At 38.6% G+C, this 25,617-nt stretch overlaps 1 protein-coding gene across 4 annotated transcripts in view; it reads right to left on the bottom strand.

Moving 5' to 3' along the window:
• Nucleotides 1–25,617, bottom strand: part of vti1a (vesicle transport through interaction with t-SNAREs 1A) — a 118,927-nt gene that overhangs the window by 89,521 nt on the left and 3,789 nt on the right. For all 4 annotated transcript variants that reach the window (XM_063482931.1, XM_063482932.1, XM_063482933.1 and 1 more), the window contains exons 2-4: nt 20,607–20,665; nt 19,599–19,709; nt 3,960–4,037 (exon numbers count right to left, since the gene is read on the bottom strand). In XM_063482931.1, coding sequence (XP_063339001.1) covers nt 3,960–4,037; nt 19,599–19,709; nt 20,607–20,665 — 248 coding nt within the window. The remainder of the gene's footprint in view (nt 1–3,959; nt 4,038–19,598; nt 19,710–20,606; nt 20,666–25,617) is intronic.

The raw sequence follows: 25,617 nt of genomic DNA, 5'->3' as shown, positions 1-25,617 counted from the left end.
ACAACAACAACAACAACAAAACAATACTGCACTCCCTAAATTTCCCTCTCCTGTATTTATAACAAAACTAGTAAACACAGTCAAAGAAATTTGTCATAAATAATGAATTCAGGATGAGTCTGTGCTAGACAAAAACTGACTGAAAAATAAAGAAACTCACACATTATAATCTTGCATTTGCCACAGCATATCCCACTGTAATTTTAGAAGCATGTCAAAAATAGTTCTTGCATCATTTTTGCTTATCATAAGTATATTTCTGTGACATTTCAGTGAGTGGTGCAAATAAAAAAAATATTGTCAATATCTGTAATGTGGGAGGTAAACAAGTATAACTCCATGTTTTTATAAAGAGCTCTTACCCTTGAAAATGTCGGCAGTAACAAGGCGCACTTTAGTGAGGAAACACTCTTTTCTAACTTAAGCAACAACTCCCGCTAAGAATGCATTATTGAAGAGGCCAAAGTTTAAAACGACACTGTGAATGTGGTTATTTGGGGCTTGAAAAAAACCCCATCAGATCCTGCGATCCCTCACCACAGCTCTGCCATCAGTCAATGGATACCAAACAAAACTTGTTCTAGCTCATTTGTGCTGCCTGACTGATTGCAAGTCCTTGTGGAGGATTTGTTAAAACTATATGAGGGGCATGGTGAGCTGTTTTTCTCGTTTCTTCCTGTTTAGCTTTATTTTTTCTTTGGCATCCATTCTTCAGTCTGGCCAGTGATGCTCGTGTTGCTCAAGAGATATACAGCAGTAAATACAGAATATTGTAAATGGTATAATTACTCCTGCATGAGCGTAGTTCCTTGTGTTTTTGTGATGCCAGCCAGTATTCAAAATTGCACTGCTGCAATTTTTCTGTTATGATAATCAGCAATTTTTTTTTTCAAACAAAAGATTTTTTTTTTTTTTATCCAATACGGAATTCGATACAAGTGGTAATCTGCTTCCTTTGTAGCCTGTAAAATCTGGTCCATGCCGGCTCAAACCAGCACAATCTCTTGTGGCCAAGCCTTCTGCTGTGACTGAAATCGAAACTATTCCGTATAGTGTTCGTGTGTGAAAAATGTGTGCGCATTTGTTGCTTTGTGTGTGGCGTCTGTGTGTGCTGACAGTGTGTGTGTGTGTGTGCGCGTGTGTTGCATGCAGAGGAAACAGAAAAGGGGAAAAAAAAAAAAAGTGCAATGGTAGCCTACCACATTATTAAAAAAATGAGTGATAGTGCCAATTCAGTCTCTGTCCGCATACAGATAACGAATAAATGCCGAACTCTATTAAATCGTCCTTTAGCCATTATCGCAGGGCCAACACGCCATTTTCAGAACTTATGACGGTTCCCTATTTACTTAGCTATAAATCCTTGCCATGTAACCAACAGATTTGTGACTGGTAATGATCTGCTCAGCCAGGGCTATATGAAATGATCCTGACCTCTTTCAGATCGTCAGGAATTAAATTGACCGACTTGCCCCGGCCCCCACCATCTTTTCCCCTCTCCTATCACCGCCGTCTCGTTAGATAAAAAAAAAACCCTGAAGTTGCGAGTACTCCACTCACAGCAAGACCAAGACAAGTATTATCTCCACAAGTTTTTAAATGAAAATGAGGCAAATACGGCACCTGGAAGAAAAAGGATAAATGTATATCATCTATTTACTTTGCTTTTGCCCCCGAGATGAACTCTTTCTTCGGCTTTGTATGGGTGTGTGCGTGTGTGTGTGTGCGCGTTTGTAGGTGTGTGTTTGTGTGTATGTGACAGTTTTAGATTATTTTTTAATTTTTAAAGCTGAACAGACATTATCACCATTCATTAAAGAGTTTTTTAAATAAAAAAATTAACATTCTAAGTCCCAGAAGTCTATTCAATAAATACATTTTGTGAATATAAAATGAACGAAGAGTAATAAATCACATATTTTGGCTCATTTTTTTAAGGGCATCATGTTTGACCTAAATTCCCCAAGTTAAAAATGTCTTCCTCTTAATTTAAAATTAATAAATAATCTAAATTTTATTTTATATGTGAATTTGTGATTTTTAATATATATATATACATATATATATATATATATATATATATATATATATATATATATATATATATATACATATATATATATATATATATGATTATGTTATTATAAAATAGGATTAAAAAATAATGGCATGGATTTGTTCATGTATTTAAATGTCACGCTTTACTACTTTTATTTGTACATGCATGGATTAAAGACACATATTTTATCTTAACTTAGAAATACAATTATATTAAATAATATAAAAGCAAGAATATTTTTATTAATTAAAATACAACATCAGCTTTCAAAATCCTATAATGTAAATTTATAGTACTATGCCACAATATTAATCCTAAACTTTTTCTTTATTAGTTTCCTCTCAGATTTATACATTTCAGATTTACAAATATTAGTTTTAAATATTTCAGATACATTTTTAATGAAGGGGAAATAAGATTTGAAATGAAATGGGATCTGGTTTTTCAGCTTTTCCTTGACAAGATTTTGATAGGACCCATCAGAGTCTCAAATGTGGCATTTCTGACAGCAAATCTCCTTCTAACTTCTGCATAAAATGTCGGAGCCACTTTTGTGTCTCGCTAATTTGCCAAGAATATGCATATCAATTACACATCTTGGCTCGTGATACATATGTTTCTAAGATGCGCAGTTCATGGGTCATCATTGAAATGGTAATAGGGAAATGTTCAAAAAAAAGAGAAAAAAAACAGACAACTTTATTTAGCTTTGCCTGGGTGTGAATCATCTAAATATACTCGCATAGCGCTGTGAAACTAAATGTGCACATATGTATTCATCTTTCTTCTTTTTAGTATGTGGAAAGCATTTTTTTGCGTGTGTGTGTGTGTGTGTGTGTGTGTGTGTGTGTGTGTGTGTGTGTGTGTGTGTGTGTGTGTGTGTGTGTATTAAGACACAGTAACCTCTGCAGGAAGACAGCTGACTCTAAAGGCAATATATAATTAGTCAAAAGACATTTTGTCATAGTTGAGAGGGGCTGAGTATGAGTGGCAGCTGTGAGCAGTGCTGCTGATGTATTACTGTTTGACTGGAAACAATTTATTTAAAATTAAGTTTAAAGAGTGTGGTATATTTTTAGCAAATTAAAACTGCAATGTCTTCTTAATACAAACCCCCCCTCAAAACTGGTGTAAAAAAATCTTTTGTAAATATTGCTGACATTAAAGGAAAATGGCTCATGTGCTCATGTTGTTTACATCCCCAGATTCAACAAGCTGGACTGATAGCACATAAAAAAAAACAAAAAAACAATCCCAAACAATTGTGAATACACTGATAGCTAACAGATAAAAATGATTAAAAGGGCCATTAAAAAAAATAAGATTTCTGTTTGAAGCTTGACATGATATACTAGATCAAATTATTTAGTGACTAAATAACTTTTATGGAGTACTTTTTCAATTTCTTTCAGTCATCAGTAAGGGAACACATCATTCACCACTGGAGTTCACAAAAAGACAAGAGAGTAAGATTTAGCGGCTGTGTGTTCATTTTTGTGTGCGTGTGTATGTCTTTGTGTGTGTCTTGATCATGAGGATCTATTATGATCCTAAGTCCGTACCCGGCTGGAGAACAGCTGTGGGACGGTTGGAGCAGGGAGGCTGGGGTTTTGGATTGAAATCTGTGTTTAAGTGTGTATTTGTGTTTAGGTGCACTGCTTGTGTTCGTGTGCATGTGTGTGTCGGTCACAATCTGGCTGCGTCCAGACACTGGTCCCATGCCCTGAGCCCGCTCACTGCTAGCCCAGCTTTGCATTAAACAGTGTTACTTCCGCATGGCTTAGTGACAATGGTGTGGTTTCAGCTCTCGATGGCCGCTACGATGGGGCCCACCTCCCCACCCTGGGGGCCAGTCAGCCACCCACACTGGTCTCATTTGGGCCCCTGATTAGCACCTTACCTGGCTCTCCGAAGAACTGGCGTCATCCCCCAGGAGCTCGTTGCGCACCTCATCACTGTAGGCAATGCGTGACCTTTTCTGCAGGAGGAGGAGGAGGATGAGGAAGAAGGACAAAAAGAAGAAGGAAGAAAAAGAGGAGAGCAAAAAGAGAAAACAAGTGGGGAAATATGGCTTAGTACTGTTGTTGATGCAAAAACACAACAGGCATTCCTTAAGCACGAGAGCCCCCTAATGGAACTCGGTGACAAACCGAATCAAACATGGAGGGTGTGTATATGTGTATGTTTACCCTTACAGCACATGTACCAGCAACAAAGCAGTGTTCGGGGTTTGTGCCTATGCCTCCTTCCAAGGTGATCGACTTTACCTCATGCACTTATGCCACAGCAGTGGTGGCAAAAAGAGTCCCAACCACACACACATATACACCTTGCCCACTTAAACAAATACAAGTTGAGGGATAAAAAAAAAAAACCCATCTTGTGTGCAGGGAGAGGCTGAGGAACCAGGGACAGGGGAGAGGGCCAGGGAGATGTATTATGAGGAAGTATCACTTGTCAGCGCTAAATCTTTTCTAGGGGCTGTCACTGCTGTCATCCCAGTGCAGTGGCAGGCTCTGTGATAACACCAATGCTGTGACTCAGACAGGGAATAATTCATCACCCATTGGCGGCCCATCGGATTTGGGGTTGCCTCTCTCTCCCTCACACACACGCGCACACACAAACTCTCTCTCACGCTCTCTCTTTCTCTGTCTCCAGATAGGCTAGAATAAGAGGGAAGCCATGTCCCCCCCCCCCCCCCCCCCCCAAAAAAAACCCACCCAAAAAGACAAACACTCAGACACACACATTTCATACACACTTCAGAGTGTGCCACCTCCGATTGTGGAAGAGTGGGCTGCCGTTGTACTGCTTGTTTACAGACGCCCGACCCATGGAAAAACAGCCTCTTGGCATGCCCTCTAAACTAAATACACACCAGCAGCAGACACAGAAAGTGTTTACTAAGCCTCCTTCGCTTTCTGTCACCGCCTTGACAGGGTTTCTAGGTGGGCTGCAGGAGGTGGGCAAAATCAAAGACAAACACCAGCAGAGGAATGAAAATATCACTTTTCCTCAGCACAAATTCTTTCAATTTTTCTATATTTATATTGTAATTGACTAAGTAAATAAAACAAAAGTCGGGGAATAAGCAAAGGAACACCAATTACCTGGTGGGGACATTTTTTCCCCCCTCAAAGGCGCTATCCTTTCCTCCTCTCTTTCTTAACAGTAAAAGTTTGAAGAAGCTATAGCACTAAGCACTTTAATGGTACCTACCATGAGAAAAAGCACAAACCAAACTTGAAAATGCCAATTCGAACCTCAGGAGTGATGACATCAAGCTGCTTGATTGAAATAACTTTGGAACCAATCAAAACTGAGCCGGTTGATTTTATTTATTTGTCTCTCCTCATAATCTGGAGCACTGAGTGGAAACTCCTCGCTGATGTGATTTGTTATTATCGTGATGGTGAGGGCCACAGTTCTCTGGAGTAATTACTGACTAGATAGACAACCCAGACCACAAAACCCATAAAGAGCGCACCCAAACAATAGCCAACCACGGCGACCTAACCTAACCACTAAACGCCTACTGAAGAAAAAGACTGGCAGCACAGTCTGAAATAACACAGACACACACCGGTATAAAGGAGCACTCTGTCAAAAGATGCTGTTAAAGTTGGTTTTTGAATATTATTTAACTTTTAACTTAATTGCTCTAATGCTGAATGAACTAGAAACAGCCAGTTCAAGGTAAACTGGTGAAACACGCGCTATTAAAATGGTCATGACATCATAAGCATAATTAATAAGATCATTTCTGATTTATTTTCTGTCATCTGAAGCTTGTCAGCGTTTATTTAAATGCCTTATGCATATGTTTATGTATTTGAAACATAATTTAAACCATATTTTGTCGCCGTTAAAAAAAACAAATAAACAAACCATCCATTCCAACATTGTAAAGCATTGTAAACCTTCTACACCAGGGTAACTGAATGGTCACTGTGTTGCTGTTAGTGCAAGTGTAAGCACAAGAAAAAAGAATTTCAGATTTGTTAAAAATCAGAAAGACAATAAAGACAATATAACGACAGCATGTACACTTGTACACCAGGCACACGCGTACTTTTTTTTTGCCAGGAAAAACACCCACATATTCCATTTAAGTCGAGTTTCATCTTAAAGAGCTTCAGTGCAACTTAGGGGGAAAGACGACTTCACCAGTAATTGAGACGAGGAAGCCTGGGAGAAGCATTGATTTGAATGTTGAGGCTTACGTCGCCTTCAAACCATATGCAGGGCTTTTTTGGTATTTCTAAATAGCTGTTTGTTACGGATGAATGTATGAAGGGTTTCTGCAATGAGAACAGAGTAGATAACAAAGAAAGTATAAAGAATGGAAAATGTCATTGAAATGAAAGTGTTGCCGCTACTTTCCCTGTACCTACAGTACACACTCCAGCTTTTGGATTCCCCCTCTGGAAAACAACAGATTCCTAAGTGACTACTGCCTTCCCATTTGATGTAAAATATAAGCAGGTGCAATACTGACTGCTTAATACAGTAACAGATTTTGATTATAAGTTTGGGTGTTTAGTGACAACAGGCACAGTCTCGATGTCAGAAAGGAGATATCTGGTCTATTGTAAAAACCTTATTTTCCATTAATAATAATAATTAAAAAAAAAAGCTCTAAAACTAACTCAATCTATTTACAGTGCGTGGAGACAGAGCTCCGCATCTTAAGACGAAACCAACTAATCAGGCTTTGTAATCTAAAAAAGAATACGTGCTTTCAGAAGATACCTTATTGCTCAGAAAAGGGGAAAAAAAGAGCTTTTTTTAAATCCTTTTGAAAGGTCTGTCTTTTGTCACTTTTTTTTAATCTTGGGTGAGAATTTGCTTCTATTCCCGGAAGCACACAAGAAAAGTACAAAAGGTACATCTTAACTTTATGCAAAGTGGCCTGCCTTTAAAAACTCCACGCATCCCGTCAAATGCGGCGATGGAGGTGCTGGTGTCCTGTCAAAAACACACGTTTTACCTCTGTTGACATGGATAGCAGAAAAGAAAAAAAAAAAAAGTATTCTTCTTTACTCATCAAAACATAATTACATATGCACGCATAACAATTCATATCAGATATGCTAATCAGTTCAGCATAATCCTCTGAGCAGCAAATGATATTAATTCAATTATAACAAATACATGGATATCTTCTTTGTGTACAGTTCCTTTATAGTCTATGAGCATGCAATGGTATACTTTTGCTAAATAAACATGACGACAATTAATTCCTTCATAAACCACTCACAGAAGAACACGTTATTAATTGTTAAAAAAAATAAAAATAAAAATAAATAATAATAATAATAATAATAATAATAATATGACCTTTCAAAATAAATTCAAATCAGTCTCCAATTAAGGTCTCTGTAATATTAAACAAAACTTTCTCAGAAAAATTCAAATGAAACAAACTGAGATCCATATACACATTTCAATGCCCTCCAACTCTCCTCCTTGCTTTTTGCCTGGTGCAACGAGTGACACAAGGACAAGTCAAATAATTGTGGCGCCTAGAAAGCAGAAAAAAAAATGTAAACAGTTCATTAGATGGGAAATAAAAGGCGTAAAAATACCCAGGGGCAGAGTGTAATGAGGGGCCCTGAAGTTCCTCTGCAGACGCTTTTTCCCTCTACTTTCCCAAGCTTTTCCTTTTCACCCTGCACACACGGCTGGTGGCATAGCATGAAGAGTAATTAACCACATTCAATTTATAGTACTAGGTTCCATTACAAGGTTTTTCACCAGTAGGAGAGCAACTAGGCAAGTTAGACTTAATAACTCTCATGTCTAACGCCATGTGATTGCCTCAAACTGACATTCAGTCCCTTCATTTTCCTCTCCCGGTTGCTCTAGGGATGTACAAAATATGAAAATCCAAATAAAATTAAGGTGAGTATAAAATGATCTAAAATGAACATCCTGTAAAAATAAATAAATAAGTAAAAAACATTTCTAAAGTCAGCACAGAAGTGACAATGAAGTGGAGCAGTAAAATGTGTGTTCACAAAAATGTGCGCTAAACTCAAAGGTTATCTATTTCACTTCCTCTCCTCCCCTGCTGTGATATTTTCCCAGGTGATGTGTGGACCAGCACCAGCAGGCCCCACTCTGGTTCCCCCCACAAGTGGGGGCAGAGGTGGGCTGATGCGGCATGGCGTTAAAAGGAAGCTGAGACCTTTAAGCAGGCACAAGTATCACAACAGCATCTTAAATAATGCATCTCTGCTCGGCAGGGGTTTAACACACACACACACACACACACACAGACACGCACATGCACAGCCAAGCACAAAGCGAAAAACACACACACACAAATTGTTGTCTAGCATCTTCTACTCTCCTTTAACACAAACAAACTGGGAGAGGTTGTTCAATTAAGTGCTCCTTTTTAATACATCTGATATATTATCAGACAAAGGGAAGCAGCTACAGTTGGGACTGTCGCAGGAGGGTGTCATTTGCGCCTTTGTTTTATTGCGGTCTTTGGTGCCATCGAATCCTTTACTTCTGTCTGTTGTGCGCTTGTGTGAGTGCAGAAGCATACATGGGGGCTACTGTATGTAAGATGGAGGCTTCTGTGAGCTTTTGCATCCCAGGGAAACCTCCTTTAGAGAACGTACGCGTGCAACATATGTGAACGGTAGCCCGGTGTGTGTTCTCTCCCCTAATAGAAGTGCAGCAGTGGTAGAGAAGCCGGAGCCTTAGATAACAGCATGGGGCCTCTCATTAGCTCACAGGTTGGTGCTTTGGTGGCTTCGACGCACACTGCATTGTGTTCCACCTCCATGAAATACCTCAAGGAGTCTCACAGAAACGATTGTCAAAAAACACAAATAGAGGTGAATGATCAACAACGGCAAGGCAATAAATGAGCCAGCGACATATCTGAGCAGGTGTGAGGTGAGGAGACTTATTTTAGGCAGACAGAGTGGATCAGCTTCAAAAAGATCATGTCCCTTAATAAAAACCTGACACTGTCTGACACAACTGTGATAAAACTTCTCTTTATTAGTTTGCTTTTTTTAATCTATCAATCAATTAGCCCACAAGCAAACAAGGTTTTATCATTTGCCAGTAGTGGATTACACCACTCTGATACCATGCTATTTCATTCTTACACCTGTGTGAATGGAAGGGGGGTTCCCTGTCAAAGTCATTTCTATTGCTAAGTACTGCTGAGATCAGTCAATAAGCCTAACGACTGTAACCACAAAGTGATAGGCCAGGAGACAGCAAGAGAAGGCGGTGGAAGGAGGGGTGTTGAAAGTGAACTCCAAACAAAAGAGCAAATTCAAGAAGGGCTTTGATTGAAGAAACGCCATATAGTTTTTGAAGGCCGAGGGATCATCTCTCAGTGGTTATTTCTTTAAGGCACGAGGGCCCGATTAAACCCAATATTAAAATATGAAGGTGCTTCTAATGAAAAATCAAAGGCCCCATTTCCCCTCCCACACTACCAGTCTTTCCGTGTCTCTTTCACTCCTTCGCTCTTGTTCCATTAGTTTCTTCCTTCCATAGCCCGTGGTTGTGTAGGAGGGGACAGAAAGAAAGATGGAAAGAAAGTATGAAAAGACAAAAAAGAAGACAGCAAAGAAAATGAGGAAAGAGGGAGGGTTATAGAGATGAGGGACCTAGGTGCTGGTGGTGCAAAACAGAGACAGACAGCATTGGTTGGAGGAGTAAATCAATAGAGCAGAGCCGTCGGGGAGGCGGGCAGCCAGGGCAAGGATAGAGGAGAGGAGAGGGGAACCAGCGCAGGGGCCTGGGCTCCGATCACAACGCTGGCTTCTGGCGTGCAGTGGGGAATAAAGAGAGCCTCCCCAGGTCAGCACCAGAGAAAAAGGTGAGATTAGAGGAAAGTGGAGGAGGTATTTTCACAGAGTGAAGGTGGGAGGGGTTGGAGAGGTGAGTGCTGGAGGATGACGAGGAGGGAGAGTCTATCTATCTATGTGTGTGTGTTTTGTTTTGGGGGGGGTGGAAATGTGCATACAGGATACCTGGCAAGCCAGGGACCAACCGGCCCATTAGCCTGTGGGCACCTACATATGGTTCACTGAACCCTCTGCTGAGAAGAGCTCCTCTCCTATCAGTCTTCCCATCTTTTTTAAAGATACCTTCACTTTTAACCCTTTCTCTGCTTTGGAAAGAGGCTCACTCCTGACCTCGATTTATGATTCATTTTTGTTTGATGTCTATTCTTGGAGTGTTATCTAAAATTGAAAAATGTAATAAAAAAAGAGGAAAAAAAAAACCTAGACACAAAGGGAGAGAAGTTGGGCCTGGTGAGCATGTGCGCGTCCCTCGGTGGACACGTACACAGAAGACTATCTCCTTCAGTGCTTTGCCTTTTCTTGTAATGTGACCATTGTTGGCGTTGAATAGCTGGATCATTAGCATAAGAATACAGCAGCACACATAGAGACTTAGCCAGATCATTATCTCTATATATTTATGTATACTTTGTTATTTCACTAGCCAGAACACATTCAAATGCTGATGAGGCCAGTAAGGCCCCCTTCCAAAGCCCTTCCAACATGTGCCCTCCTGAACTTCCCAATACACTTACGAGTTTCCTGGGAGTGTGCAGGTTCTGTGCTGGAATTCACAACAACGGTGCAGAAAATTTTTAAAAAGCAGTCAACTGATTGGTACAGACAAGACTTTCTTGCACCTCGTAAGCCAATTTAAAGGAAATTGTCTTATATTCAACATTAACACAAACAAAAATGATGCTTTATTTATTTTTTAAACAAAAAAGTGCTGGAATATCCACAAAATAACATTAATTTAATGAGCTATTTGATTGTTTGCAAATGTCTTTTGTGAAATGAATAATTTCAGAATAAAAAAATACCAAGACAAAAACATAGAAAAAAAAGAAGAAAAAAAAAAGCTTAACGGAGAACAAACAAGTGCTCTATGGTGATGAGGGGAACAAAACTAAAGAGTTTAGTCTCACTGCAGGAGTAAGCTGATGCTCTAATGCTGGCCAACCTCTGGGATAATTGAAAAAAAAAAAAAACCTTAATTCATCTTCCACAATGTAATTCTGATCAAGGCCACAGCCAGATTCCACTGCAGGCTTCAAAAACACCAGAGAAAAGGCAAAATTGTTGGTCGCTGAGAGCAAAAACGGTTTCCCTTTCTTTCTGGCACGCTCCCTCATTAGAAACACTTAGGATGAGAGGAAGAAACCAAGTTAATTGTGTGTGTGCATGTGTGTGCATGTTTCTGTGAAGGGGCTGTGAGCAAGGGTTAAAACATGTGTAAACATAGAAGTTTTACTCTAAAGAAACACCACTAAAGATAAAATGTACAGAGTTTTCCCTCCATTTACTAGTTTCCCCAGCCTTGGCGTCTCTGAGCCTTACTTATTAAAAAGCAAATGCCACTGCCTAAAATACAGAGGAAAAACACAGACCCAATGATTCATAATATATTTCATAAATACTTCATGAATCCCTTCACCATACTTAAGCCAGTCTGGCAAAAAAAAGAAAACATTGTCACCTATTCTAGTACCCGCTTGTCAGCACATCACTGGGGAGTGGGTGTCACATGTCACTTCTGGTTTACACTACTGTGTGGGACAGGCTCGGTGCACGAGAACCGGGGGTAGGACAGAAAGAAGAACAGAAAGGAAAAGAAAAGTGATGGGGAGGTGGAAAGGGGAGTAAAGAGAGGGAGGAGGGTGGAGGAGGAGCGTGGGGGTGCTATCATATCATCACCCCATGTCTTTATATTTTCCCCCCTATTATCTTTGGCCCCCACTCACTCCAGTCACTCAATCACACAAGCCCTGAGGACAGTGAGGGGACCTGGGAGGGCCTTCGCTTCTTGGCAGACTCAGCCAGACAAGCGTCTGAAAGCTATACTGATCGCTGTCAGTGTGTGTGAAAGTACGGTGACTTTGGAGGGGCCAGGAGAGATAAGCGAGAAAGGAAACGATCGCGTGGAAGGATAACGGCCGAATTTGCACACTGCCAAACAAATCCTGTGCTCCAGGCATAATGCAGATACCCCATCCATACAGAAGAGAGTTCACATGAAGTGGCACAGAAGAAGCAGGGGATGATGTGTTAACAAATTACGGCCTATCTGTGTGATATTTGAGAGTCAAACCCTACGACAAATCATTTTGTTAAAGAGCACACACCTCGTTAGCAAGTAAATTTTGCTGTTGTGCCAATTTTATCCTAAACATCGGGCTTACTGGAAATTACACAGCATAATTTCAGTCTGGTTTCTTTGAACAATGCTAAAGAAATTACTCATATAACTTAAAAATCAACTTTACATCCACAACCACTGAGAACACCCTATTAATTAATTAATCCTGAACTGGTGTCAACACCGATATTTTGCCCAAAAGGACATTTCTAACTTGAGACGCAGACCCATCAACATTCAACGATACTTCCATTTAGACTTAACCGGCTGTTAAATTACATTTATCAATTATCCCCTTCTTTTAATGCTTCCAACACAATTTACACATGTAAAACATACATGTTTTTTTAAATAAAAAAACAAACAAAAACAAAGCAGAATTAGCAAAGTATTGCCAACTGTTTGTGTCTCCCGTTTTTCTATAAAAACTGAACACGGCACTTTTGGACGGCACAACTTTTTGTCCTTCTTGTGACACTGTCCTTCAACCCAGATTTGACCTACCATTGCCATTACGCCATCAAACATGTAAAAAAGTAAATAAATAAATAAAATGGTTTCAACATGAGTGACAAAAGGCTAATCCACAAATGAATCCCATCTTGGTGTCCATAAAGGGGACATGGTAAAGCCTGCAATACCACAAATCCACAAAGGGCTTGTGCAAGACGTACTGCTCGCAACGATTTCCGAATGAAAGCCAGAATTCATAAGTAGAAGAAGAAGATCTATTTGCTTACATCCTAAATCTGCACTCAGCGCAGAGGAAATATAGGGAGAGAGGGAAAAAAATCCCTGTCAATTCAGGGAACTCTTTTATGACTGGTGATGAGTGATTAGACTTTGGTGTTGTTGATGGGTTGTTAAGCAACAAACCATGAAAAGAGTCAATCTGCATTTACTCCTCTGTGTTTAATATGAACAAGTAAGCCAAGGCAATCTAAGGCGATTTATAGTGTCTAACATCCAACTAATGTTGGTCTGTCATGTTGTTGCTTGCAGAAGTCACTTTAATGAGGACAAGGGGCAAACAAAAAGAAGCCTTCAAGCTGGATTACAACAATGCTAATATATAATCGCTAGTTGTATGTTTAGCTTGGAACATACAGTCACCCAAAAAAATCTCACTTCAAAACTTAAATCTCAACATAATTACGATCAAGTTGTGCAAAAAAATTGCATTTAAGATGCCAGAGCTCTTTAAAACAAATAACTTTTTCATTAAATGACTTTGCAAACTCTTCATTCTTTGCTAAGGTTAGTAACTGTGCCAAAAGTAATGAGTTTATGACCACTCTTGTTAAAGCTGGATAGTCTCTACAACCTTCAAGTGTCCATGATCATTTATTTAGTTTTTTAAGATAATGAAAAACATGAAAATGACCCTCATATTCAAGTGTTTGACTCCGTTCCATCACTCAAAATTCACATTTCAAACACTGAACTCCAACTTAGTGCAAAAGCCATTCACACAAAGACAAAACCCTGAAAATTAAAATAAAAATCCAGAAATATGTTAATTCATTGCCACTGATGAATAACTTTTGGTTGACCATCAGATTAAGAGGACACAAAAAGTTTTAAGTTTTAGGCCAGAAAAAAAAAGTCTCATGGAAAACTTCAGATAACACTCTCAAACATGTTTTTGAGCCGTGTGTAGGAATGTCAGTAGTCATTCATTAGTAACTCAGTCTTGATCGAATTTGAGCATTAAATTATCTGTTATATCTGTGCATCCACACTTTAATTAAATCATTTCTACATCAAAAAAAGCTTAAAAGGTGCTGTACTCCAATTCATTAAAACCGTTTTCAGTCATTGCCTCAACTGAAAACTACATGTCAAGTCTCAAGATATCATTATAAGGTCAGTGAAACCACTTATGAAATTGATATACGGAGTGAAAATATTCAATACCAATAGCTTTTTCATTCCATTCACCTCAGTGCACCTAGCAGATAAACTGTTCAATTTCTCAAGGCTGACCAACTCTTTTCCAAATGCATTAATTATCTCCCTTGGCAGACACTGGGAGGCATTCCACCGAAAATACTTTTATTAAAGAAAAAGGCAATCCACACATCCTATTTGACCATGACTGATGCTCCAAACAATACCCCAACAGATAACTGGAAATTAGTAAGGGATAGTTGAGTTCCTGTGACAGTTGGCCTCATGATTTAACATCAGGGTCCATGTCAGAATAAATGAAGCTGGGAATGAAAAGACAAATCATCACCTCAATCTTACTGAATGGGCTCCTTTTGAATTTAAGTACTGCACTTCAGGCAAATTAAATTTTGACTGTATCGTATTTTTTCAAATCTTGCAATATGCCAATATTTTCCGACCTCATAAGACCGGGTGACGATATGAGTTTCACAAGAAATACTGGCATGTAGATAACATGTTAGTGGGTCCTTGATGGAACATTATGTGGCGTATTATGACAAACCAAAAATAGTTTTCTATTCAAAATTCAATAAGATGAAACGAAACACATAACACAATGGATCTCGTGCCATCAACAAAACTGCCTTGACCGTTACAGGACCTCCTTTTTAATAAATGACAAAAAGATGTAAGGTCTCAACAACAAAACTTGTCAAAGCTTGAGATTTAAAGACTATTAATTAACCTTTTAATACTCAAAGATTCTTGAGTACAAACATTTGGACCAGTAGTGTTTATTTGGATATAATAAAAAAAAGAAACAATCTAAAGAGGTGAAACATATTCGGAGAACTAGTTGAGAGAAGAAATGAGAATATTGTTGTGAGTTAAAGCATGAAATGTTTAAAAAAGGCATTTCATTTTCCCAAGGACTTAGCATTTAATTTATATTCTGTTTTGTTTGCTTAAGTATTTTTCAAAGCATAATTAGGCAAAGAAAAAGAAAAGAAAATGTATAAAGTTGGAAGCTACTGAAGCAAGAACTCAGATAGGTTTTCACCACAGGGACACCATTTTCAATCTTGCATAGAAAACATAAAGCAGAGGTTAGGCATAGCAATGGTAAGAAGAATTTATCAGAGCAAGTCCAACCACATATCAGCAGGGCAAAGTAATTGGTGAATGTGCCCAATATCTTCCTGGTGTTGAAACTTACTCGAAGAAAATTCTTAGAGCAACACCGCCATCTGCTGCCAGCAGGAGGTATACTGATAGTCCAAGTAAGCCATGCAGTGAATAATCTCTCAAAAGGGTTCAGGATTTAAAATGGGAAGAAAAAATATGAAGACACTTGTCTAAACTTCATAGCTACTGCAAAGTAATGACCAAGAGTTGTGATTTTTTTTTTTTTAAAGAGATCAATACTCCTCATGAAATTTTATATTAAATAATCGAGGCAAAGCTATTCCAGTGAATTTATACCAATTACATAATGATAACAATGATATTAGGGCTGCAAGTTACAGCCACCGGTGCTTCTTATTCAGCTAATTACTTACTGATGATTGCAAAAGCAGAAAAGTGTTAAAAATTACAAGGAAATTAGAAAAGATTTGCTTGAAATTGATAAATTTACTTCATTTTCAATAATACCTGAGGATTGTTTTTCCATTTAACCAAATAATGATGACCTAATCTAAATAATGTCAATTTTGTTGTTAAAATGAAAAAAGAAAACTCTTCATCTACATAATAAATCAGAGACCCGACAATGATAAAGAACAGTTTGTCATAGTCAGGCGAAAGGAAGGAGGGGTCTCCGTACTCAAAATATATTCTGATAAGAGAAATTTATCAGGACTGACAAATGTATCTTTAAATCCTCCAGCCAATGTTGCTTTACGATGGCTCATTATACACAAGTCACACGAATCACACATTTCATGGCGTCCAGTTTCACTCACACACTTAAAGTTGTGTTTTGCGTGATACAATCAATGCCTGCGAGTCCTCATCTTGCCCACTGGGACAGACCTAACCTGGCACTTTGAAAACGGTGGCTCTGTTTGCCCAATAGATTTCATTAAATTAAGCTTAGGTTAGGCTCTCTTTCCCTGATCAAAGCCACCGCTAAGAGCCATGCCATTCTTCTCCCTCTGATTTGAGCAAGCTGACCCCATCAAATAGGATTTCATTTCCTTTTTATTTATTTATTTATTGTACACTTTGGCTTACTTTTTATTTTGCTTAAGCTGCTGTCTGCTTTGGCTACTACGATGTCTGTTTTGTCGTTGCTCAGCACCTGTGAGATCCCCATGGCCCCCGGTTTTATCACAATGAAGCTGTCACCCAACAAGCCAACAAAGCTACACCTCATATATATATATATACACCTTTTGGGATGGTTGTTTGATAAGTTTTCTTTCTGGATGAAATGGCTGGGTTTCTGAGGTCAACTCCAGCCCTCTGTCTGAAAAGGAGAAGGAATGAGGTCTCAAGCTGGCACACCAGTGGTAGAATTACTTCAAACCACGGGTGAATGAGAGGATGAGAGAGCAGGTTAAGGGGGGAGACACCCGTGGGAGGCCAGTAGGGGGTGGGTTATGGGGGGAGATTTGGTAGTGAGGGAGTGGAAAGGCCTTGATATCCACAGAAAGCACAACAAAGCCGGAGCTTTTTACATTAAAAAGAAAGGAGATTGCCCTTTTTTCCACTCGATGCCTTTTCGAGCCGAGTGTCATGTCCTCCCTAGGCCGGCAGGAAGTGAGAAGCTGAGCTCAGCTATAGCATTTGGCACATCTGAGACACATCTGAGGGGGCTGAAGTTCTTGCCTTCTGAACACTTGCATCAGATTTACGGGAGACGAGATATACTAGATGTAACTCTGTGAGGTGGGTGATCCTGGTTTAAATGTGCGCTGATTTCACCGCGCCACACGCAGAGGTGTAAAAAAGAAAAATTACAGTCAAACAGGGAGACTCACAGTTAGAAGCCAGTCACTGCTTTTTTATTTTCCGGACACCAGGATTATCCTACGGCTACCTTCTGCTTTTTATTTCAGTACAAGCAATTACAGACACGACTTAAGTATGCAGCGATGTGCAAAAAAGAATTTAGACATCATCATACTCTCTAAGGACTGTGCACACCGGATTTCTGCATTATAAAGTGCATGGAGGAATGCCATGTTTTGCCAGGTTGAAGAAACAATTTCTGTCGCCAGCACATGCTCGTAAGACAGGGAAAAAAGGCTAGAAACGAAAATTAGCACCAATATCGGCCACAGCAGGTGTTAACTGCTTGATGATTAAGCATGGTAAGAGTGGGGAGAAGAAAAGTTAAAGATTAATCGTCAGCCAATTAAATGCCCATGGCGAGAAAAGCAAGCTGTTTTGGCACAGAGATCTCTTCTATGATCTCAGTTAGCACATCTCAGTGGCGTGTTCACAGATCACTAGCACATATTATTTGAATCTAAATGCGGTGTTTGTGCATGTTTACTTGTTTGGAGCGGTGAGGTGGGGGAATATAAAAAGTATTTTGTGGTTAATGATGATTAGATACCAAACAAACATTTAAGAAAAATAATGAGTGTTGGTGAAAAGCATGGGCTGTAGTAGTCATCTGAGGTATAGATGGGTAGTATATCATAAATAAATATGTAGTTTTTCATATATGCATAAGTCTATTTTGAGTCTCACAATTGCTACTTTTATTTTGACATTTTGTATCAAATCAAAATTACTTAACACTTGGAATTCTGATTATATTGGCTGTGCATTGTGCATTTTTGTGATGATCATTGCACTGCTTCCCATTACTTCCTGAAAACCTTCCCATTAAACTTGAGCTATCCAAATATCCTCCAATAAATCCTCTACAAGCGAAGAAAAAGTTCAGATTTGTGTGGAAAAGTACACACTTTATTCATTTCAAGGTTTGGAGAAAAGTTTGTTCATTATTTTGGCCAACATCTAAACTTAACACATTAAGGAGAAGCCTTTGCTGAATTTCCTCAACAGGACTTCAACAATTCAGTATATATTTTTCCAACTCATTCTGAGGCTGTGGATTTAAATCACATAAAATTTGATTCGTGGAGGGACACGTGCTCTCAAGCTCAAGGTCAGCGGCTCTTACACTGCGGGTTTATTATCATGTTATGAGCAGCAGCAAAACAAAACTGACAACAGAAAACAACAACAACCACAGAAAAAAAGATATAATTAAAGATACATATTACCACTACGATTTTTCTTAACATTATAATGCCAACAATCAATTTAAAATGCTTTCACAAGGATCAATTTAAAGATATAATAATTAAGATAAGAGGTTAAAAAAGTTTTGGATTCAATTGCACTGGATAATTGCGTATTTCTGAGTATTATTGATTACATGAAGTACCTTGGGCAATATTGGTAGCTCAAAATGTAGACTAAAAGCAAGTGACCCAAAAGACCGGACTGTTCATTAAGCTTTGATAAATCAAGCCAAGACATACAGTGATTTATGAATTACTAAACAAGGCCAGATTCTGCAGCAACAACACAAACACGCACAACCCATTCTCGATAGGCATTGCTTGAAAGTTCAGATATGAACTCTGAATTAACCTCTGTGGATGCACCGCTGAGCTTCAGTGCAAGTCTGTTTGTGAGTGCAGGAATTACTGCGAGAGTGAGAGTTACACGCAAACAGTCCAAAGTTTTTGGTGTTTTTCTAACAGTAAAGATAAATAAATAATGATGCAAATTTCATGAGAAAAAAAGTGTTTTTCGAGGATTAATGTTTAATTATTTGGTTAATTTACAGCTATTGCAGAGCGATGGAAGTATGTGAAGCCTTGAAATGTCATGAAAGGGATTTATGCACGTGCCACAAATTCTGCTGATTACTTACAAAAACCCTGTGTCTGAACAAAGGCGGTGATGGAACAAAGTGTTACTACATCCTCTGAAGAATTATTAGCAGAATATGGTCCTGCACAAAACAGTACTGTATTTCGCTATTGGACATGTGACAAAACAACAAAACAAAACAAAAAAAACAACAAGTAACAAACGAAGGCAGATCGATTGGTCAGGGGTTCATCTTTTTGGCAAGATAATGACACAAAACATTGGAACAACAGAACTGCACGGTGGCCTTGAAAAGATGGAAAACCATCACAGTCTCTGGACTTCAAAGTAACCCACAAATTCAACACGTGTCTGTCAGCAGTGACTGGTTCCAAACCAATTTTCGAAATGATATTTCTTTGAATATGCATTTATTTTATAATTTAATTTCTGAGTTTAAAAAAGCTGGGGTGTTTGTTTTATGATGAGTAGTTTATAGACGCTTATTTATTATAGAGCATCATTTACACTCTCAGTACGAACATTACAACTATTACAACTGTTGCGTTTGCATGAGAATTAAAAAAAACATTTCATGATATATTGAAATACTTACAAAGTCTTTCTCAAGCTTTTCCATCTCCTGCTTATAGCTCTTCAGCCTGCTGTTGTACATGGCTCTGCTTTGGATGGGGATCTCTCGTACCTCCAGATCCATCTGCTCCAGCTAAAACCCACAATTCATCCAATTCATTTAAAGTCAAACATTCCTAACAGAAATTTTAAGAGTCATTTCAAAATCGAAAGAAATACTTGGAATATAAAACACTGCCAGAGTGACAGATTTAGAGCTCATTATAATACAGATTTACATTAAAATACTAAAAGTACAAAATTGACTGTATATGTACATTTTTACATTTAAAAGTTTAGGTTTTTTATGATCATATTTCCGGTACCAGCTTTCTGAAATTTTTTTAAGGGCAAGTTTTACAGTTGTGTGCTCCCTTTGAACACTTTTGAACAGATTCAACTTCAGCAGCATTAACTTTAATATCCTCCAGTGCCGATTGTAAAATAAAACGCCTTCTGCTGGTGTCACTCAGTTGTGATAAAAGTTACAACAGAGGAAGTGTGTTCTGTAAGTACACAATCAAATATGAGGGCTCCTTCATTGCCATGACATGCATGGGCCCAACAATGTCTGAGTGAATGAAGCAAAAGTACATCTGATGCATGGGTAGACAGGTCTCTCTGTGGCAGATTTGGAGGAAACTCATCACTATGGCATAACAAGACAACCGCAACAACAATTTGTTTCTGTCAGGTGACTTTGCTCATGTTTAAACAGCAACATGAAGACACCCACCCAAGATAATGGCTTGAAATGTGTCATAGGGGTGTCACTTAAAAGCAGATTATGGGAAAGTAATCATATGAGGAGGAAGCCTCCTTTCCGCCATGTGAAGTATGTGTGCACGTGTGTTATGTCTACATGTCATGTCACCACCAGGATAATACAGGTGCTGTTGTCTGGTGCCAGTGAAAATTGTCCCCTCCCTCTTTCCACAAATTCATTATTTAGGAAATGGGAAGAGGAGAAAATTACTGATCAAAGACATACCAACTCTCTGACTTCTTCAAGCTGTTTGTCGACATTTAGAACCAGCTGTGTCTTCTCCTCTGAAAGAGAAAAAAAAACAGCAACATATTGATCAGCCGACGGAGGAACAGCGCTTCATGACAACAGCCTAACTCCCCCGCAACGGGGGAAGAGAGGGGGAGAGAGAAAGAAAGAGACTGGGAGAAAACAACACACGAGGACACATTTGAAGATATATTTACACATTCTCTCCACACGACGAGCCAACATTTGATGTCTCTTAGTTATTGGCGTCTATGAGGCCTTTGTTGGTTTCTGTTGAGGAGCAGCGAGACACCTCATGCCAACTCAAAGGGAAGGGAGGTGTCAGCTTTGCTCACTTGCCAGAAGTATGAGTCCTACTCAGAATGACTAACGCACTGTTCTACACCTCACCCCATGGCTGCTCTACCACATTACCCATTGAAACTCATTAGGACTTAAGAGTTCCAGAGCAGTGTGCAAACTACAGCGCTTCCAACAGTTATTTAAGGCAACGGCATTATCACTTTCCGTACATCTACATGAACTAGTCTTTGTCCTGAAATTAGCTCCTGGCCAAAGATTTTGTTTGTTCGTGGTATGCGGTATGGTGTTTACTTTAGCATGTTAACTTAAAACAAGAATGAAAAAAAGAAAAGAACATTGCCCAAGGCTTTGACATAAAGTATAAGCATAAATAATGTGTGGCTACTTACACATATAGTTTAATAATAATAAAGAAAACAAAAAAATGAAGTTAGGAAATAAATTCTCTTATGCATAAATACCATTAATAACATAAAAATATACACCCAATAGCCACAAGAGGGTAAAGAAAATAACATTTAATGTCATCTTAACATGCAGCCTTTACTTTAGAAACTTTGGGTTAAGAGATTTATGTGCATGTTACTTTATCACACATCCACCATATGTCATTGTTGCACACCCCTGTGGTAACAGCACTCCCCAGCAGCAGCAGCCTCCATTAAGTAGAACAATGCACCCACCACACAACAGTTCGAGGAAAAAGACAAAGCGATCAATGTAATGCAAAAGTGAAGCCAAAATAATGTCAGAACCATCCCAGACTTGAGGTGTTGTGGAAATCTTTTGCTAACCATGGTGTGAGATATATCATACTAAATTTTAAATAGTTTAGAGTACATTTGTAACACAAAGTTGTGTTAATGTTATTAGTGCATCAGCATATCACAACAGTCAGTCAAAGTGCTGATCTTATAGTATATTTGGTTTAACAGTTTAAGAGGACACCTGTGGACCTGATATACTGACAATAAAAATTATGTTAATTATTACATTACAAAAAAGTGTAGTATCTTAAATACCAGCTCAGTATTGAGAACAGATGGTAAATGTTAGTTTATCAATACTACTCTATCAGACCAGAGGTGATGCCTACAAAGTCGAACCAATGTTAAATTTTTTACAGTAATTAAGACATTCTGAAAATGTTATTTGCTTTTGAAAACCCAACAGATGTATTCTAACAGGGGTTTAAAAGCAAAGTATGAAAAGCATTTTAAGTAAAATACAAACAAACAAACAAAAGTAAATCACAAGAATACCCAGCTGTGGGACTGCAATATATAAAAAAAAAAAAAAAGCTAAGCCAAGATCTTCGTTTCTCAGGTGCCATAGGCCAACATGGCCCTTAAATTCATTTTTAAAACCTGTGTCCAACCTTACAACCTATATAGTAAACAGCCAGAGGCAATTCAGTGAAAGATGAGATGACGCTTTCGTACTCAAGCTCAGGCCCGAGCTAGAGGGCTGTGAAATATGTATGGCTATTTACCAAGACTAGAACCTGCTGACAGACGGATGAGGAGTTTTGTACACAGAAGTAAGGCAAAAAAAAAAGAAAACAAAGGGATTGGTATTTTTCTTTTACTTTTTTATGTTTCATATTTCAATGCCAGTGATTGACAAATAATCTCTTGCCATGAACATTCAAACGTGAAAACTTGGAGTCATGTTTAATAGAACAAGGATGTTGAGTCTTGTTCTGTTCATAGTATTCTTATTCAAATTTCTTCTTGATGCTGAGTTTTGGAGCAATGTTTCAAATAAATAATATACAAAAATTATTGTATAAATATATATTTTTTAAATTGTTTTGTGAACATCTAGGACATGTTTTCCACATGCCATGGCCATTATGAACAACATAACATGCCAAGTAAAAGTAATAAACTACAAGAACAATGTTATGGTCCCTTTTTAAAATATTAAACAGAGGGAATATCATGGGCAAAATGCATCCACTTGGGTAAGAAGAGCCAAAAGAACTTAAGAAAAACTTAATGAGTAGGAAGGGAATTGAAATTCAACTGTAAACTATTCCATTGGTGTCAGAAAACACACAACAACTACTTATGGTTGTAATGCATTTTCTAGCTTTGTACATATTCATACAGGCTTCCTCTGACACAGTCAACAGATGGTGAGAGGAAGCAATGAGAAATTACTCTGCGGAATGGGCTGCTATGAGTCTTCAAACATGCCAATTCCAAACCAGAAATATTCAGTCAAGCGAGGTTTTGTGAGAGCAGCGCCTTTGAAAACCCAATGAGCAAGTGTGAGCCGAGAGGAAGAGATAAAGCTTCGAAATATGAAATCTGAAAACTTAAAACAAACTACGAGTTAACACTCACTGTAAGTAAGTAGTAACGGTTGCTACTACTCAGTTAGGTGTGGACACCAAAATTTTAATATGTAGTAGTTCAGCCTTAAATTAATTGTCATATCCACCTTTAGATATATATTTCCCACCATTTTGGCTTAGTGTAGCTGTAAACTAAAAACACCCAGTGTATTTCACACTGCAAAATACCATTTAATTTTGAAAAGTGACCGTAAAAATGGAAGAAGGTGCTGTGCAGAAAGGCTCTTGCACTGAGAAAAAAAATACAAACTCAATGACTATTTTGTCTCAGCTTATAACTGTGATTGGTATTGAGTGGTGTCAGATGACAGTGTAGCTGTTTATACATCTGCCTAACAAGCAAACGATACGGTTCAATCCCAGGAGGAGACATAAATCCCTGTGGGGTTCCATCAGGAAGGGAATCTGGGGTTTTAAAAAAATCTGCAATGTCAATAGTGGAGCTATTTACTGTGGTGATCCCTTGTGAAATAAGGGAGCAACTGAAGCTCAACTTTCTATTATGTATTCTATTATCTATTCTTTGTATTAAGTCATTTTAAATAGGAAAGTATTACCAATTGATATGTCTACATTCATTTATGGGTATGTTAGGTACCAAGTAGGGGTGGGCGATATAAACGATATACGATAGAAACGATATAAATTTGGCCAACGATAGAGATTTTGACTATATCGCTCTATCGCGATAGCGCATGTTGATGATGTCATCAAGCTGCGCCTGTTTTGGTCGAAAGCATCACAGCGGCTACAACCATTATCATCTGCAAATTATGCCGGGCGACAGTCATAGCAAAGAGATGAAGCACTTTTGAAATATGGGGAAAGCCAAAAACTGCGTTTCCTCCACTTCCGTAACATTGATTCATTAATGTTGAATTCTCTCGCAGCTGTTCTATTCCCATGTTGTTGCAGTATATTAATAACTAACCTCGTATTGTGGATGAATAATCTCAGTTGTTCTCCTGACTGAAGTTTGGCCCGTGTATAGCATCCTGCTATGCGATTGCATTTGTCCCTAACCACCAGAATCCCTCACGTTAACTTTTATCGAGTGGAAAAAAAGTTAGCGTTCATCCTCCAGCTTCACTGTGCTAATGTTATGCTAACATAGCTGTGTCGCTAGCAATCACGTAGCACAACATTATATACCAGGTAGTCCAACTTCAGTAACCCTGCAAACGCCACTGCTGTTTAGTTTTCTGTCTTCATTTATGTTGGAAGTGGTAGCAGAGCTGTACATTTTAATTAGTTTCAAAAATCTCTCAGTCAGAACATGGTATTTCATGTTTAGGTGGAAACTAGCGAGCTAACTTCCTGTTAACTTCTAACAACGTTAAATTTAATAAATTCTGTTTTCATGGATGCATGGATGTTAAACTTAATTGTTACACCTGGTAAAGCAGCAACGTTGATGATTTTATTAAAGATGAAAGAATTTAGACCGTTTTTAACTCTGTGTTCGTTTGACTTTGGGACCTGAAGGGATGGAGTTTTGGACCCAGATTACTCCGCGAAGCTCCTCACTACGGCAGCCGTAATGCTCTGACAATCCATCAAGCAGTGCAGCTTACCAAAGTTGTACTAAAACATTTTTTAACAGATTTCTGCACGCCAAAATTGGTTCGAGGTCAGTAAGCACAACCAGAATTCATACATAAGGCACACTCTCGATTTTTGAGAAAATTAAATTATTTTAAGTGTGCCTTATAGTGTGGGAAAATATGTTATACAGAAGAAAAGAATATATCGCGATACATATCGTTACCGCACGTGCTTCAAATTATACCGCAATATGGAATTTAGGCCATATCGCCCAGCCCTAGTACCAAGTAAAAGTATTACATTTTAAAGTTAAATCATAACTGGCCAACTAGCTCTGGCCTTTTCCATGTCATCCAAACTCATGTTTCCCTTCCAGGCTTAGCCAAATCCACAAGCTGCCCGTCTTTCAGCTGCCTGCCTGCCACCAAAACACTAATGCAGCAATCTGGTAAATCTACATGTAGGAAAAACAAGATGGGAAGACCCAGAGCCAGGTGGTTAACAACATCTGTAGGTTTTAACCCACCTCTAAACCCTCTTTTAGTGCAGGGCTTCACAGTACAGAAACGTAAACATAAATACATTTTAAAGACTCCCTTCAAAGAAAAAAGTCAAAGCCATCCATTCGTGCCTAGATCCTGCAGAATATAAATTACAGTATAAAAAACACAGGCTCAGATAGTCAGGATTTCATATGTCTGAAACCTACAGAACCAAGTATGAGAACTGGCGATGAGAAAGGAGGTTTATCTAACATTAGCAACATATTACTATCTG

Source organism: Pelmatolapia mariae, linkage group LG8 (assembly GCF_036321145.2).
Source record: "Pelmatolapia mariae isolate MD_Pm_ZW linkage group LG8, Pm_UMD_F_2, whole genome shotgun sequence".
NCBI lineage: Eukaryota > Metazoa > Chordata > Actinopteri > Cichliformes > Cichlidae > Pelmatolapia > Pelmatolapia mariae.
This window is presented reverse-complemented; position numbering and strand designations above follow the sequence as displayed.